Here is a 17,613-nt window from a genome sequence, read left to right as displayed (position 1 = left end):
AATGAGATGCCGGGTCTTAGCACGTGCAACACCACACAGCCAGAGAGGGGTGGACCTGGGGCACAAACCCCAGGCTTCGGACCCAAGACCTAGTCTCTCCTCTGGGCCAGGCTGTTAACCCCCAGCTGCTCTGGTGGCATTGTACTTGACCCCCTACCCTTTCTGCTCTCAGGAAAAGCAGTCCCAGCCCCAGGCGGGCCCAGGGAGGGAAGAGTGACCCCCAGCCACTCGCACCCGCAGCCTGGTCTCCGACCACCCTCACCTGTTGAGGAGCTGCTGCATGAAGGTGTCAGCGCCCTGGTACATGCCAGCCAGCTGGCCCTGCACCTGCCCCAGCCCGGTACTCGGTCCCGGGGCTGGGCCTCCGGGCCGTGGCCGTGCCCTGCTGCTCAGGTAGGCCTTCTCTTCCTCCAGGGCCCGGCGCAGGTCTTCCGCCTTAGCCATCAGCTTGGAGATGTTGAGGCTCTCGGCCTCCAGTTTCCGGGCTTCCATCTTGCCCTCCTTCCGGAGCGGGGAGCCCCCACCGGCCCCTTCCTTGCTCTTGGTGGTCTCGGTGCGGCGGTTCAGCGCCGGCAGTTTGCTCTTCTTCAGGCCGAACCAGCTGGCGATGCTGCTGGCATTGCGGTGCTTGGCCTCAGTGCCCGGCGCCCGCTCCTGGCCCTGCAGCCGCAGCACATTCTCCTCGATGCCCTTCATCACCTTCTCCTCGATGGCCGAGTGTGGGGCCCGGCCCTCGGGGCCTTGGCTGGGGTCCGCCGGGCTGAGGGTGGGGGCCGAAGGCTGGGCTGGAGCGTCACCACAGTCAGCCCAAGGCGGGCCCTTCCCCTTGTCAGGCTTCGGGGGCTCCTTGGTGGTCGGTGGGGCCACAGGGCGCGGTACCATCTTGGTGGGTGACTTGGAAGGCAGCTTCGTCGGGCTGCCATGGGGGCTCTTACTGGGCTTGCCAAGGCTGGGGGCTGAGGTTGGTGCTTTGGCAGGGGTGCGGGGTGCCTGGGGGCACAGGGCCCCTGCCAGCCGGCTCTTGGCCAGCTCCACTTTGGTGAGGCAGCTCCGCGGTGAGACGGGCTCCAGGTCCACCCGGGCCCCCATGGAGTGGGAGGAGTAGATGCGGGCCCCGGGGTCTCCCAGGAGCCCAGGTTCTTGCTGCTTCAGGCTGCTCGTGCCCAAGGCCACTGCCCCCCGCAGGGCCCCCTTGGCTTCTGGCCCCTCAGGAGGCCTGGGGGTGGGAGGTGCCACGTCTCCAGGGCTCTCCCCTGACCTCCCTGCTCCCCGGGCCTTCTCGGCGCCAGGCTTGGCTGGCACCCCGTTTTTCTCCAGCCCCTCGGGGCCAGTCTTCAGTTTCCCCAGGGCCGCCAGTCTGTCCCGCAGAGGGGTGTAGCCAGGATCCCCAGGTCGCCTCCCGGCCCCCTGGTTGGGTTTCTTGGATGAGCTGCTGGGGGTCCGGCGGCCAGGATGGGGAGACTCCGAGCCAGTTTTGTCCAGACTCTTCTCCTGGGCACTCCCATAGGAGCAGGGTTCTGGGAGGCAAGGGCTGGAGGGAGCTCCAGGACTTCTGAGGACCTCAGGGGCCCGTGGCACCTCCAGGGTTAACTGTGGGTAGGTGGGTACCTGCAGTGGGGATGGAGGTGGCTCTGGGGAAGGCCCCCTAAAGGTGCTCCGGGAAAGGTCCAGAATGTTCTCATAGCAGGGAGAAACCACGGGTCCTGGGGACAGTGTGGTAGACAAGGCTGGTGGGGGTGGTCTGAGCTGTGCAGAGTCCAGAGCTGCGGAGCAGGGGGAAGGGCTGGTGGGCAGGCCCTGTGCTCCCTCCGGGGATAGCTCTCCTCCACCCAGACCCCTGCGGGCCAGTAGTGGGGAGGGGCTGCCATCAGAGCCACTGTTTCGACAGGGAATTCGGGAGTTCCGGGGAAGCTGGGGGCTGAGCTGGGGGCCTCCTGGGCTGGGGACCTTATCTGAAGCTGGAGGCAGCTTTAGAAACTTGAGACCTCTGGCTGGAGAGGGCAGAAGTGGCCCCTGGGCTTCCCCAGGAGAAGAGGGGCCAATTTGGAGCTTGCTTTTCACCTGAGATGAGGAGTAGGGGTGCCCAGGCCGTGAGCCAAGGGGGGCATCACCCGCACCCATGAACATGCTGAGGAAGGGGAGGGGCCCCTGGCCCTCTGAGGTAGCACCAAAGCCTGGCCTCTGGGCCTCTGGAGTAACCCCACCCCAAGCTGACTTGGGGAGGCCTTTGGACTTGGACAGCTGTGGGGGCCCCTGGTCTGGAGTAGATGGCTGACCGGGACCTGGCAGGTCCCCACTGAGTGGGCCTGCAGCCCCGGCCAAGAAGGCCTGCAGGTAAGACTCTGTGTCCTCAAGGAGCTGGCCCAGGTTCAACTGTTTGCGGGCCAGGGCCCCAAGTAGGGTGTCCGGGCTGGGCGCCTCATTGGGGTCACCCGCCTCATCAGAGGAAGAGGAGGAGCTGCTGCCTGGGGCACAGGGGACCCCAGAGCCAGTGCCTGGAGCCTGGGAGGCGCCCCTACCAGGGCCCCAGATCCGCCCAGCACCCTCTTCCTCCCCTGGGCCCCCCAAGAGGCGCTCCCAGTGTAGCAGGCCTCCCAGGCTACCAGGGCCTAGGAGCAGGTAGGGGGCCCAGGAGGAGGGTTCAGGTTGGGGTGGGCCACACAGCTCGCCATTGATGGGCTCTGGGGAGCCAGGACCCTCACTGGGAGGTCGCCACGGGGTGGCAGGCGAGCAAAGCAGCAAGGGGTCAGTCTCTTCCAGGGCTCTTAGCACCTCCAGGATCTGCGCTTTCTTTCGAAGGAACGGGGACAGGGCATCCAGGGCCAGCGGTGGGGCGGCTGGGGGTCCTGGGCCTCCTGGCCGTAGCTGCTGCTCCCAACATACCTTTGGGGAGAAAGGATGTGAGCTGGAGCCCATGTGCAGGCCCAGGACCTGAGCTGGACCAGACTGACTGTGTCAGGAACATAGCAGGCCTGGTTTTGTTGGGAGTCCCCACAAGGAACGAACAGCTTTTCTGATAGGACAGCTCAACTTCCTCAAGTCACTGGGCCCTGGTTAGCCCACCTCTTCCTCCTGGTGTACCTGAGGCGGGGTACAGACTTCCCCCACTGCTATTTGGGTTAGCAGGGCTGACACCACCTACAACCTGGATATCTATGTTTGCCCCAGGGGAGGGAGGCCTGTCTGTTTTCCAGGCTCCAGAAAGAACACAGACTCAAGAAGGGGAGGCAATGGGGCCAAGTGCTAAGTCAGTCCCTGCCGGCAAGCCCAGGCCTTCTCAGGTCAGACAGCTGTGCTGCAGACCTGCTCCCCCGGGAGGCGGGAACTGGGGAAGCTCCATGGCAAGCCTCTCCCTGTTTCTGCCCAGCTCCTTCTTGGGCCCAGCTTCTCTGGCAAAGTGGTTAACTACCTGCGCCCTTGAGCCAGACTATGCAGGTTCAAGTCCCAGGTCTACTGCTCAACTAGTTGTATGGACTCAGCAAGTTTAACTTGAGCTTCATGGCATTGCCTATAAGATGGGGTGGTGATTATGCTTAACTTCATAAAATAAAGCAAACCAGAGAAGCAAAAGAATAAATGAATAATAGTTCTAGACTTGAATAAATAGACAACTGTAGGGGCACCTGGGTGGCTCAGTGGGTTAAAGCCTCTGCCTTCACCTCAGGTCATGATCCCAGGGTCCTGGGATCGAGCCCTGCATGGGGCTCTCTGCTCAGCAGGGACCCTGCTTCCTCCTCTCTCTCTGCCTGCCTCTCTGCCTACTTGTGATCTCTGTCTGTCAAATAAATAAATAAAATCTTAAAAAAAAAATAGACAACTGTAAATATAGGCCAAAAATTACTAAAAAATATGTGAGACCCAGGTGTGCAGCACCGAGTGAGAGCTCAGGAAAGGTGATCCACACAAGTCTACCACTAACTAACTTTGCTTGCAAGGCTAGCGATCGCCAGTGGGATCCTGTTTCTCTCGGTCTAAGGCTGACCACTGAGGGCTCACACCCAGACCGGCATCTGGGCCCCAGGAAGCGGGCCCTTCCCCTGGGACTCCTTAAGAAAAAGCAACGCAGTAGTGACTGAGGAGTCCGTTGCCAGTGAAACCACAGACCACTGTGCCCAGCCCTCCTACCTCTCTCTGCCCCGCACAGTGCCCCAGAGGCAGCGAGGTGGTCGGTCCCTCGACAGAGCTCAGGGACGGGGAGGCCGGGGGCTCTGGCGGCGGCTGGAGCGGCGTTAGTGGGATCTGCAGGTAAGAGGCAGAGTCAGCCCAGGGGTGCTCTGTCCAGAGACCCTGCCCCCTCCTGAAGTTCGGCCTTCCCCTTGCCAAGTCTGCTCCTTCAGGGGATGTCTCTTGGCTTCCAGTGTGGCTTCTGCCACTGTCCCCACCACTTGGACAGAGGAGCCCTGGGAGACCGTGCACAGACAGAATGAAGCCATGTGGCCCCAGGTGACAGGGAGATGGGGCTGGTTTGGGGCTCTGGAGAAAGAACAACGTCCCTGGGGCAGAGGGCAGTGGCCAGCCTAATTTGGGTGCCCCCGGAGACTCCAAGGGCACTCTGCTTCTCTGCGGGGCCCCTTCCTGTTGACTGCCTGTGTCCTGAGCTTCCCCGGGACGGCTGAGACTAAGGGAAAGGCATTTGTTACTGGGTCGGAGAACAGAGGTGGCAGGAATTATCATTTCTGTCCTCCCCCAACTGGTCCCTGAGGATGTCGAGGGTACTACTAATCACCGGTCACTTCTCTCCATCCCTGAGAATGTCGTTTTCATCTCTAAGGCATCTTGACTAGACAGGAGTTAGCTTTAAACTCCTGCCTCTGTGGCCTTTCTCCCTCTTCTGAGGGGGTTGGGGGTGGGGGCCGGCTACAGCTCGGATCCTCACTCTTCTGGTCTGGAAGCTGCTCGGCTATTTGTCTCCCTGACCTGGTTCGGTGGCTTTACCAACCCCTTATCCACAAAGCAGAAGTGATTTTTCCTTTTTCATCTAAAGCATCTTTGTGCTCCAAGTCTCCTACCCCTGTCCACTGCCTAAAGGAGATGGTCTAGACCCCTCCACCAGCTTTCTGGGCCCAGCCTGCTGGTCCTTCCCTCCACTTCTGGTTCTCACTCACTGCCCTTCGCACAGCCTTCATTCCAGCCCAGCCGAATAGCTGGCTTCTGCCGAGGTTACTCCCACAGGGCCTCCTTTCTCCCGACCCCCAACTCTACTTTTCAAATCACCTGTGCAGCAAGGCCCAGGTCCAGTGTTACCTCCTTAAGGCCACTCTGCTGGCCTCTCACCCCTTTGGGCCCCTGGAGGTTACAGCCCCGTATGATGGCTATCTGTGGACCTGCTTTAGCTTGGAGCAGTACCGCCCCAAGGGTTTCTGTGCTCGGCACAGACACTGCCTCATCCAATTCCATGTCCAATTCCATATATGTGTTGGCAAAGGCACTGCTCACTGTAAGAGCTTAATTAGCATTTGCTCAATGGAGCTTTCATCATAACAAAGCACAGCCTGAGAGTAACATTAATAATGATAAGCAGCTGCTAGTTATTGACCACGACTAAGGGCCAAACACTATATAGTATTTCATTTCATCCTCATGACAACCAGCAACATAAGGATCTTAATCTTCACTTATGAGAAAAAAACTGGGGTTCATAAGGTTAAATAATTTGCCCAGGGTCACACAGCTAAGAATTAGCTCAGTTAGGGACCCCATCCAAGCGTATCTGAGGCCAAGGTTCATGCTCTTTTTATTATGTCATGTTACTGCTGGGGAAGATAGAGCTATTATTGCCCCAAACCCTCAAAGGCCCCAGATTTCATTTTAGTGATTTAAGCATGCTCCACACCTCTGTTATCACTGGTCACCAAGGAAAGGCATGGACAGGGTAGGCTTGGCTAGTGGGCTTAGGCCTCTGGGGAGTCCAGGTGACCTTGGTAGCAGGGACAGATCCAGGACAGGAAGAGCTACATGGTCACTGTCACCAACTCAGACCACTCCGCACAGGCTTGGGAGCAGAGCCTCCAAAAAGGCCAGAGTGATGAGATGCCTCAACCAGGGGCTGGGGCTTCCCAGTGAGCTGTGGAACATCCTGCTTAAGGTCTGGGGGCCAAGAGCTGCCTGGCTTGCATCAGGCAGATACACACAGAAGGTGCTTCTCTTGTTGTTAAGGTTGGGGGTAGGGCAGGGATATGCTGACCTCAGAACCCAAGGTTCACCTCCACTCCCTGGGGCTGGGCTTGGTCCTCCCACCCCCCATCTCACCCAGCCTTGGGGCTCCTGATAGAGAGACTGCAAGTGACATCTTTTTCTGTTGTTGTTTTAAGTCCAGTATAGAGCATGAACTCACTACCTTGAGATCAAGACCTGAGCTGAGATCAAGAGTCAGCCACTTAACCGACTGAGCCACCCAGGCTCCCCCAAGTGACATCTTGACTGAGTTCAGGATTCACTACCAGTAGTTTCTGCTTTTCCTGGGTAAGGCAGGTCTACGATCAGGGGCTAGCGTTTGAGGACATGCCTGCATGTCACTGGGCGAGCGTAGGCAACTATGTGCACACACAGAGTGACCCGGGGGGAAGTGCCTTTCCTGACCTCTCTGTGACACCCAGCACTGGGCGCCTTACGCCCAGCCCCACCCCTGCCCCTGGCCAAGAAGAAGCAACTCGATGGCCAAAGGAGCCCCTTGGGAGCTTGAAATCATTGCATTTTCAGCCTCCGCCCATCACCCCACACAGAGCCAGAGCCAAGCAAGAACCTTCTCTGTCAACAACAAGGGATGCCCTCCAGCCGGGCAAGGAGCACCTGGGAGGTGGGGAGGGCCAAGCTTGAGGGGACTCAGGGAATCTTTCCCTCCCCACCTAAGGCTCACATCTATCAGGCTTCCCCATAGGGCCACAGCTCCCAGAACGGAAGGGATGGCTGGTGGCCTGCTTCTTCAGGTGTCAGGAGAGAAGGAGGTGATGAAGCTGATGGGGCTGGGAGCAGCAGGAAGCAGAGGTAGGAGAAGGGAAGGTGAAGCTTGTGCCCACCTGAGGGAGGGAGCCTGTCGTCAGCTGGAGTTTCTGCTGAAACAGGGCACTCAGCATCTGGTTCTGCCGTTCCAGGTCAAACACCCTCTTCTTCAGCTTGATGCACTCCTCCCGCAGGTCCTGAGCCCGGGGAGGTGGAGGGAGACAAGGAGAGGATGGCAGGGAGGGGGTGAGGGGTAGGAGCCCAGTCTCCTTCACCAGAGTGACAGGCACTCCCGCTGTGCGTGCCCTTCTCCTGCAGCCTCCTAGTCTAGGGGGAGCTGAGCCTGCCTGTGTTGATAGCTGTCACATTTTCTGGGGATGATAAATTCTCTAAAGTCTACCACCCCCAGTGGGAGGTAAATCCCACTCCCTTTGGCATCTTTCCCATCCCTTGAGCCAACCCCGGCCTCTTAGAAACCACACATCAAAGAAGGGTCCATATAAGGCAGAGGAAGACTTGGGGGTCAGAGTGGCTCAGAAGTCAAGAAGTTCCCACAGTACTTGAGTAAATATTTAGATGCCACCTTATGCTCACAATATTAACACTGCGATCAGGGCCATCACAATCTGGAGAAGCCTGCTGGGGCCAGTACTGGGGAAGGGTTCAAGCCCAAATCAACGTTACTCAGAGACCTGGCCTTACCTAGCCCACCTGTGCCTCCAGGCAGAACAGTAGGGACCTGTCCGAGGTGGGGAGAAGGAGCCTTGTTGGAGGGTCAATAGTCCATTTCCACCAAGCTCCCTCCTCTAGCCCCTGCATGAATAGGCTCGGGGTCCTCAGGAAGGACTCCCCCTGCTATATTCAGGGCCTCTCCCCAGGGTGTCTGGGCTTAGGGGTGAGAAGATCTCCCCATCTCCCCATGGCCGCTTACCTTCTGGTTTAGCAGTGCCTGCACCACATGGTTGGCAACCTGGGGACAGAGGGCCCAAGGCAGAGCTTCAGCCCATCGGCCTCTGCCTGGAGCACTGACGGCCCGTGCCCCTCCCCGCTTCCCCAGCTCCCCCTGCATCAGTCCCCCTGGAGACCTCACAGACCTCATCTAGACAGCGCTCATAGGTCTCCCGCTGGTTTTCATTGGCCTGGGCAAGCGCCGAGTTCTCTGCCTGCAGGAGGGAGAAAGAGGGCCAACAAGGAGGCTCTGGGATCAGTCCTCCACCTGGGCAAACTCCTTAGTGAGGAAAGGGAAGCATGGAGTCTACCAGCTACACCAGCTCTGGCTGGATTCCCCATAGCAAGGCCTACAGAGACGGATGGAAGGCGTCAGAAAGGCAGAGCTGAGATAGCTGGTTTTCTATAAATCCCAACCTCAGTCAGGGAGGTTGGAGGACTGCAGAGACATGGTGGCCAAGAGGACCTAAGCTGGGAGGTGCCAGAGTAATCCTTGGTTCCCTGGAGGGAGGGCAGAGGAGGCTGAAGGGAGGAGGGCAGTGTCTTAAGAACATGGCGAAGAGCTTGGTGGAGGGATCCTTGTCCCTCAACCCCTAAGTCCTGGGTCATCTAAACCCTTCTTCCTGGGGCCTCTGTGACCACACCTTTCCTAGACCGGCAAGGGCATGAAAACTGGGGGGAGACAAAAGGTAAAAGGTAAAAGGATAAAGAAGGGAGCCATCTGGGGGCCAGGACAGCCCTGCTCCTATGCATGCTCTTGCCGGCAAGCTGCACCCCCTTACCCCCAGTCCAGGTTGGAGAGCTCAGAGCAAAGAAAGGGCTTCTCAGAGGAACTTTGCTAAAGAATGTTAGGCTCTGCTCCAGCCCAGCAAAACCGGTTGAGAGGAAGGTCCACCCACATGCATAAAGCCTACCCAAGCTCCGGAGGGCCCTGCCACCCCCACCCTGCCTGGTGCCCCACCTCTAGCTCCCGAAGTCGGTGCAGCAGCTCCTGGCAGGTGCCCGGCTCCGTGCCGCTGTCACCACCCTCTCCCGGCCTCGGCTTTCCAGGACTCCCAGCGGGCTGGTCCATGGCCTCTGACATCGGGCCCTGGGAACACGTGAGAGACACCCGGCAGGCTACTCCAGGGCACAGGGCGGAGGAGAGTGGAGGAGGAGGACGACAAAACCTCGTCAGCATTCTGGAAGCTTAGTGTGACTGATGGGCCACTGACACTGTAACAACTCAGGCTCTTCTGATCCCAGGACAGACATACTCTTCCCATTTTAAGAACGGAGACCATTGTTTTACAAACCTCAGTCCCTGCGCTCACCCTTTCACAGGTCACACAGACGCTGGCCACCGGCCAAGAAAGCTGAACTCTCTGCTGCAATCTGCCTCAAACCGGCACACTCCATCTTCCAGGCACAGTGGGAGTGAGCCCGCTGCCTCACCAGTTCCCTGCTCCTGGCCAGGGCCAGGCCCCAGTGGCCCAGTCTTGGGGTGCATGCCATTCCCTCTGACACCTCCCCGCTTTCCGCCCAGCAAGTCCTTCCTATGTATTCTTCAGGGTTCCTGCTCCAAGTCCAGGTCAGGCACCGCTCCCTTGCGGTTCTGGAACCGCCTTCCCGGGAGGGTCGACTCATGAAGGCAGGGACTCTGCATTCATTTCCCTGCCCAGACTCCCACTCCTTAGTGGGCTACCTGGCATGTCTGGGACAGACTGATGACAAGCAATGACTCGCTTGTCACTGCCTGCGAACAGCACAGCCAGGCTTCTGTCCTGTGTCGTGACATAGAGGTCACTGGACTGTGGCCATGGTTCCTGGCTGTACCTGACAAGCCTTCGGCTGCTATTTGAGTTGCAATTTCTCTTCTAGAGGAAAGTCCTCATGTCCTTCTTTTGCAGAAATAGCGCAGAAATTTCCAGGAAATGGGAAAACCCTTCCTAATGTAAAAGGGCGGAGGCCCCCAGTCCACCACAGATTATGTGCCTCTCTACCCCCCTGTAGCCCCCACAAAAGGAGTTTAGCACTTTCAGACCAAGGAAGAGAGGAGCCCTCTAGCAGCTCAGTGGGCAGGCATCTGAACCACCCCTCCTCTGTCCCCTGCAGTGAGGCGCAGGGAATGCCTTCCCCACCCACCACCCTTCTCCTCCAGTCCCCCTCCGTCCCCCACAACAGGCACAGGCTCTCAAAGCCCCTCACCTGTCTCTGCCTCCTCACCCAGGCTGGCAGCCAGAATGGTCACACTAGCAGCCAGAATGGTCACCTCACCTATGGAGAAAGAGGGAGACGACATCAGTCATGCATTCCACAAGCATTTACTGGGCTCCCGTTGTGTGCCAGGCACTGGGTCTTGGGGATCAACAAGCCAGAGAAAGCCCTGCCTCTATGAAGCTTCCATTCTACTGGGGGCGGGGGCAAATAATGCACCGAGAAGCCAATGGACATACGTCAGGTCCCAATAAGGCACCGAGAGGTGACACCAAAACAGAGAGCTCGGGGACATCCAGATGAAATCCTGGAGCAGGAAGAGCACTGCAGGCTGAGAAAAGAGCCAGTGGAAAGGGCCAGCTGTCAGCTGGACATCATTCAGATACCAAAGAGGGATGAGCAGCAACACATGAGGCTTTATGGCCCTTTGGCAACACACACTGGCTTCTTTAATCCTCACAACCACAAAGGGGACGCCATGCTCTCGGCAACACCTATATCAGAACTAAGGAGGGGCGCCTGGGTGGCTCAGTGGGTTAAGCCGCTGCCTTCGGCTCGGGTCATGATCTCAGGGTCCTGGGATCGAGTCCCGCATCGGGCTCTCTGCTCAGCAGGGAGCTTGTTTCCTCCTCTCTCTCTCTCTGCCTGCCTCTCTGCCTACTTGTGATCTCTCTCTGTCAAATAAATAAATAAAATCTTTAAAAAAAAAAAAAAAAAAAAAAAGAACTAAGGAAACCAAAGAGCAGGAAATTATGCTCCCAATGGAGTGTATCCTGTGTGCCAAGCAGCATGTTGGCACTTTCTCAGACACTACTGCCCCCAATCCTAACTTTACGAGGGGAGGCACCGTCCGGGGTGAGGGAGTGGTGCCCGCAGGTGAAGGAGGCTACCTGTGACACCCGGCTGTTTCACGAAGCCCCCCTGGCCCGTCTCCCTTTCCCCCTCCCTAGCCGGGCCTCTCTGTACACATGTAAGTTGCACTGTAAGCTCCTGACCTTTGATAAGCTCCTTGGAGTCTCCGGGCTCCCAGAGCTAAGCCAACAAGACAGATCTGGATGAGAATCCCGACTCTCCAAAATCTGTTTCTTCACCTAGAAAAGGGGCCTAAGAATACTTAGCCCAAACGGATGTTGGAGAATGAACTAAGATCGTCTGTGTAGAGGGCTTATATGAACTCTACAAATGGGGACTTTTCACGAGCCTATCCCGACAGGGGTATGATGCGAAGTCCTGCCTTGTTCCCTGCCCCTGCTGGATGTTTATCTGTAAGGAACCCCGAGGCCCAGGCTCTTTCCTGTAGGGTCTGGGCAGTGGGGGCACCCTGCAGACCTGACTGTGACACCCACTAACCCCGCGCTCAGGGGCTCCCTCCTCCTCAACCTGCCCCCCCCCCCCGACCAGCTGCTCACCAAGCCTTCACCCCAGAGGGAGAAAGGGATGATTGCAAAAGGAGAGAACCTTCTTTCCCAGTGAGAGAGACTATGTGCCCGTGTATGGAGGACAGCGGGCAGTGGCCTTCTGAAAACTGCAGGAAAAAACTTAGAATACTTATTTTTAAAACACTCTACAACAATCTCAAGTCCTTTGTTATTTTAACATCATGAAAAATGTATTGAGTATAACTTCATTTGCTCATGACATTATCGTGTTTGGTATTTTTAGAAATGGACGGGCTTGGAAAAAAATGAAAAAAATTCAGGAAATATCCTCCTTCCCACATACATAAATAGGGGTTAAAACCAAAAAAGGCCTCGGGTTACCTCCACCACTAGAGTTAAACCCCACCCCAGCACCCCAGCACGCCCTTCTCCTCCTCTCGTTAGAGGCTCCCAGTGCCCCCAGTGTGCCCTATCTTTCCCCTCAATCCCCTCACCCTTTCTCCCTTGTGGATAGCTCCACGGGGTAGCGGGGGATGGGAGAGACAGACCCAGGAGGGTGAAGGAAAGCAGCGGGGTGAACACGCCGTGTCCAGGGCCAGAAAGGGAGGAAGATAAAACTGACGAAAACTGCCCATGTCTTGGAGTTCCCAACAGTGATAGCAAAAACCAAACTACGGGCGAAGATGCTTTGGGAGAATATCTTTTCCTTAAGAAACAAAAATAAAAACGCCTCCAGGAGGCCCAGATCGTGCGGATTGGCTGTGGATGATGTCTGTGGTCGAGGACGGTGGGGACCCGATAGGCAACCCCTGGCCCCACCCCGGGCCCCAGAGCTGACTGCCATCACTCTATCCATCTAGTTTCTGTGGATCCCAGGGTGGGGAGGCCAGAGCCCCGCTGTGACCTGGAAGAGACCCTCCAGGTGATAAGTCACCCCAAAGCAGCAGCTCTGTCACATGGAATGGTCTCTGCCTCCCCAGCTGGGCTTCAGAGAGGCTCCGGAAATGAAGACAGGCTGTGACTCAACCTCACTTTAGGGAGAGGCTTTCTGCCCTCAGTTGAGGTGGTCTGGCCAACCCGGGACAGAGCGGCCTTCTCTCCATCTGCAAGGTCACAAGCAGAGGGCCAGGAAGCTGGCAGCCCAGACTGCTTGAGTCACAGGGAAGAGGCCTGCATTTAAACTTGGTGCCCAGAGCAGGGCAGGCTATGAGCAGGACCACAGTCAGAGTTCAAGATTTCTATGGCGGAAGGAACACTTCCTACAGCTTCTCTCTCTTCTAGAATATCTAAAAAGCTACTACCACCTCAGCATCCAGTCTGAGCCCAGTCAAGAATCTGGCCTATCACCATCTGGGTTTTTGGCCTAAATCTCATGGGGGAAAAACCAACCCACGTTTGCTCCCCAACAGCTATCCCTGCCGGGAGTCAGTGGGGTCCCTCTCCCGGGGGCTGCACACCCACCTCTCCCTCAGGCCCCACAGCTCCTACTCACAGCTTCTGGACTCAGCCCCACCCCGAGCCTGGAAAACCCCCAACCTGGGTTCTTCAGGATGGCCCTGGCTTCACACATTCCTCCCGTGGTCCCACGACGCGCCTGGATGTTGGATGTTGGGTCTGGAACACATGATGTGGGCCACGTTGGGTAGAGATGGAGCTGCAGCTTGAACTGGAGGCTTCTCCCGCCAGAACTGCCAACAGGCAGCCCCGCCCCCCACAAAGGCCTGATTCAGAGGGAGGTGACCTCAGTGCCGAGGGGAGGGAGGGAGAGGAAGGGAGGAAGACCAGAGCCTCCTGGGCCCTCCTTCAGTGGGGGTGGGGGGCTGTTGGCAGCAACCAGGGACAGGGAAGGGGGAGCAGCTGCTCAGAGGGCTCTGGGTAACCTGGGGACAGGGCTGGCTCAGCCTGATCGCTGAATGAATCTGGTGACTTGGTCTCTTCAGCCCAGGCAATCACAGGGCCTCAAAGAGAGCTGACTGCCCCGGTCTTTCCATCGGTCAAAGCAAAGGAGTAAGATCTGCAGCGCCCACCCTCTGCCTAGCCAGGGAGAAGCCAAGACCCCTCGCTGAACTCTGGGCCCAGGCCTAGAAGGAAGGGACTAGAGAGGTGGCAGCAAGCCTGTCTTCCTCACTCCCTTGCTCCCTCATCCCGGCCCTTAGCCAAGGACTCTGGGCCCTGATGAGCCCCTCACTCACCAGCTGTTCCCCCCAGAGTCCTCTAGGGACAGAAGCCAGGGACCAGGAGGTGGGGGAGGGTGGGCAGCTGTGGGAAGGCAGAGATGGAGAAGCTCACTTTAATAGCAGAATCATCCGTAACAACAACCGTTTCCCCCCTGCTCCCCCCATCCCCCAGCTGCTTTCTGGAATCCCCGTCACACCCAAGAGTCCACTTGTAAACAGCGACTTCTGAACCCAGAGCAAACACTCCTTTCCAGACATATCAGCCCGGGGCTGCCGTGGGTGTGGGGAGGGAGCACAGGGACTGCTGCCCCAGGGCATTCCTGGCCTGAAAGTAGCCACCTTAATCCCAGCCCAGAGCATCCTTGAGCCCGAAGAATTCCAGCTGGTCTCCTCCCCACACAGGGAAGGAGGACAGACAAGAATTTCCTTCCCTCCTCCTGACAACTGGCCCCAGGACACAATAGCCCCACTGAGAAGCATGTGTCCATGGGGAAGGGGCCTCTGCAGCCCTGTCCAGCTTCCTATTCACAAGCACTGCAAGAACCTCCATCTCTTGTGTAGGTTCTTTCTGATCCACAGTAGGATCAGTCCCCCAGCCCGCCCAGGCAGGCAGGAGGAAGGGCAGTCCTGTTGAGCCCCAACACCCCTTACCTCCTCGCTCCCGGCCCACAGCATAACCCAACAACAAAAAAAGCAGCTGCTGGACGTGGGGAGAGGGAAGGCACTCAGAACACAGACACTGAGCGTAGCCAAGTCCCCACTGACCAAAGCCTAGCTGGGCTCATTCTAGCCAGCAGGCAGCCGGAGAGTCTGGTCCCAACACTGCAATTTACTTCCTGTGTTGCTTCAGGCAAATCACTCAGTCTCTCAGGGACAAGTTCCTTTGGGCCAAATGGAAGCTGTTCTAGAACACTGGTTCTCAAAATATGGTCCAGGGACCCTGACGTTCTTCCAAGGAATTCACAGAGTTGAAACTATTTTCATACTACTACTAAGACATGATTTGCTTTTTTAACTCTCATTCTCTCATGAGTATACAGTGGCATTTTCCAGAGACCACATGATATGTGATATCACAACAGACTGAATATAGAAGCAGATATGAGAATCCAGCTGCCTTTTATTAAGTCAGACATGACATAAATGCAAGAACATATATGCCATTCTTTTCAGTTTTGTTTTTTTTTTTGTCCTGGAAAATACATAGTTACTTTTCATAAAATATGTTAACATATAATGGGTTTATTATCTTAGTTAATTAAATGTTTCAAACTCTGAGTTCTAATTTATATGACAGTACATGTCAAAAGGTATAACATATATAAACCAAAGTTCTTTGGGGTTCCTCAATTTTTAAGAGGTTGGAGGGTCCTCAGGCCAAAATAGTTTGAGAATCACTTTTCTAGAAGTGTTGTCCGGTAGAACTTTTCTGTGATGATGCAACATTTATTCTGTGCCATCTAATATGGTAGCCATTAGCTACATGTGGCTATTGAGCCCTTGAAATGAAGCTAGTTCAGGGTGCCTAGGTGGCTCAGTTGGTTCCAGTCTGCCTTCAGCTCAGGTCATGATCCCAGGAACCTGGGACTGAGTTCCTGCTCAGCAGGGAGCCCACTTCTCCCTCTCTCTCTTTCCTGCTTTCACACTCATGCTCTCACATGTTTTCTCTCTCAGATAAATAAATAAAATCTAAAAAAAAAAAAAAAAAAAAAAAAAAAGAAGAAGAAGAAAAAAAAAAGAAATGAAGCTAGATCAACTGAGGAAATGAATTTTAAGTTTAAACAACCACATGCAGTTTGTGGTTACTGTCCTGGATGGTACAATTCTAGAAGATCCCTGGGATTCCCTGACTTGAGCCTTCTAGGTCAATGCTTTTTTCCACAGAGTCTAGAGGTTGAGGATAGAACAGGATGGGGTTTGACACTCACTTCTGTCTTTAGGCTTTTGCTCACACTGTTTCTTATTCTGTCCTCACCGAAGGAAAGCCACCACAACCAGCTCATCAGCACGGCCTGGCACTCCCACCGAGGTTAACTGTTAGAGTTGCACTCTTATCCTCTAAGGGCTGCTTCACACCCACTCCGCTTTCCTCCATTGCCTGCCCTCCTTTCCCCAGGGGATTAAAGCCAGCAGAGGGAAAACCCCTAAAATCTGCCACTGTCCTCCCAGCCCCATCAGAACCCTTGTACCCCCCCTCTCCCCATCTCCTCCAGGTACAGCAGACCAGCTGCCGCCTTCCCAGGCAAGGCCAGTCCTTCCTGCCCTGGTCCATCCCCACTTAGGTCTTCAGTATTTACCTCCTCAAGGGACCTTTCCCATCCGCCGTTAAAGCTTCTCAAGTGTCTTTCATCTACAAAATAATTTCCCCCTGACATTTCCCCAGACAGTGCCCTCTTCTGCCCTTCCAATTCAAAATTCTAGAACCAAACCAAACAAAACACCCAGCCTCACTTCTCACTCCTTCCTCGACTCAGTCCAACGTCAGCAGTTAACTGCCTCAATGCTCAACCCAAACAAGATTTTCCCACCCCCATCGCCTTCTCAGGCACAAGTGCCCCTGGTGGCCACTTCCTCCTGGACTTTTTTTTAAAGCTTCGAGACACAGTTCACATCCCCTATGACTCACCCGTTTAAAGTGTGCAATCCAGTGGCTCATGGTGCAGTCACAGATCTAGGCCATCGTGACAACTGTAGAATATTTTCATTACCCTTTAATTAGCACCCCCTCGCCCCCTGAACTAATCTGTTTTCGGTCTATAGATTTCCCTCTTCTGGACACCTCAGATGAATGGACTCAAACAGGCGGTCTTTGTGACTGGCTTCTGTCACTTGCCTCATGTCTGCAAGGCTCAGCCATGCTGATGCATGGATCAGCACTACGTTCCTTTCGTTGGCCCAATAATATTCTGACGAATAATTGATGTGCCATCAGGTCTTTATCTCTTCATCTGTTGATAGACGGGCTTCCACGTTTTGGATCTCAGGAGTAGTGCTGCTGTGAGTGTTCGTGTGCAAGTTTTTGTGTGGATGCAATTTTCACTTCTCTTGGGTGTGTATACTCAGGAGGGGACTTGCTGGATCACATGGTAAGTTTAGGTTTACCTTTTGGAGGAACTGCCACATTGTTTTTCAAAGGGAAGGCACCGTGTATGAGGTTTCCATTTCTCCATGTCCTCAGCACTGGTAACTGTCTGATTCTCAAATTCTAGTCACCTGAGTGTGAAGTGATCCCTCATGAAGGAAATAGTTTATATTTCCCTAATTAAGGATGTTGAGCATCTCTTCATGTGCTTAATGGCCATTTATTTGTATATCTTCCCTGGAGGAATGTCTATTTAGATCTTTTGCCCATTTTTTATTTGTTTATTGTTTTTTTTTTAAATCAACTTATAAGGATTTTTTATATATTTTGAATACAGTCTCTTATAATAAGATATATGACTTGCAAATATTTTCTCCTATTCCATAGCTTGTCTTTTCACTTTCTTGATGGTGACCACCTTCTCCTAGATGACTTTTGCCTGGTCTATGATGCTTTCCCCCTCCCCCCAGCCATCTTGCATCTCTACTTCTATGTATATGTGTGTGTATTTTAAAACTTTGGTTTTGTATGGTTGTGTATACACATACACAACTCTAAAAAACACAGACACAGCAATGTTCTCACTGTCCTACAACCTTCTTCAGAAGAACAACTAAAAAAAACAAAACAAAACAAAAACAAAAACAAAAACAAAACCCGGAACCACAGACTTTATTTGGATCTTCCCGGTTTTTCCACTGATGTCCTTTCCACTGATGTCCTATTCCAACATCTAATCCAGGATCCTACATTGTGCTTAATCACCAAATCTCCTTATTCTCCTATGATTCATGATAGTTCCTCAGTAGTCTTTCATGACCTTGACATTTTGGAAGGGAACTGATCAGGTCAGTATTTTGGACAGTGTTTTCTTATTGGGATTTGTTTGGTG

The 17,613-nt window shown here is 54.9% G+C and overlaps 1 protein-coding gene across 9 annotated transcripts in view; it reads right to left on the bottom strand.

Moving 5' to 3' along the window:
• Nucleotides 1-17,613, bottom strand: part of NCKAP5L (NCK associated protein 5 like) — a 30,822-nt gene that overhangs the window by 3,189 nt on the left and 10,020 nt on the right. For 3 of the 9 annotated variants that reach the window (XM_045072964.1, XM_004778852.3, XM_004778854.3), the window contains exons 2-9: nucleotides 12,999-13,076; nucleotides 10,075-10,143; nucleotides 8,849-9,006; nucleotides 8,034-8,102; nucleotides 7,871-7,909; nucleotides 7,017-7,136; nucleotides 4,126-4,239; nucleotides 263-2,883 (exon numbers count right to left, since the gene is read on the bottom strand). In XM_045072964.1, coding sequence (XP_044928899.1) covers nucleotides 263-2,883; nucleotides 4,126-4,239; nucleotides 7,017-7,136; nucleotides 7,871-7,909; nucleotides 8,034-8,102; nucleotides 8,849-9,006; nucleotides 10,075-10,143; nucleotides 12,999-13,032 — 3,224 coding nt within the window. In that variant the 5' untranslated portion in view covers nucleotides 13,033-13,076. Of the gene's footprint in view, nucleotides 1-262; nucleotides 2,884-4,125; nucleotides 4,240-7,016; nucleotides 7,137-7,870; nucleotides 7,910-8,033; nucleotides 8,103-8,848; nucleotides 9,007-10,074; nucleotides 10,144-11,078; nucleotides 11,442-12,998; nucleotides 13,077-13,654; nucleotides 13,722-17,613 lie in introns of those variants that run through there. The other 6 variants (XM_045072963.1, XM_045072969.1, XM_045072968.1 and 3 more) reach the window with 6 other exon arrangements.

The sequence above is a fragment of the Mustela putorius genome, unplaced genomic scaffold (assembly GCF_011764305.1).
Source record: "Mustela putorius furo isolate JIRA1106 unplaced genomic scaffold, ASM1176430v1.1 tig00537227_pilon_pilon_pilon, whole genome shotgun sequence".
Taxonomy (NCBI): Eukaryota; Metazoa; Chordata; class Mammalia; order Carnivora; family Mustelidae; genus Mustela; species Mustela putorius.
This window is presented reverse-complemented; position numbering and strand designations above follow the sequence as displayed.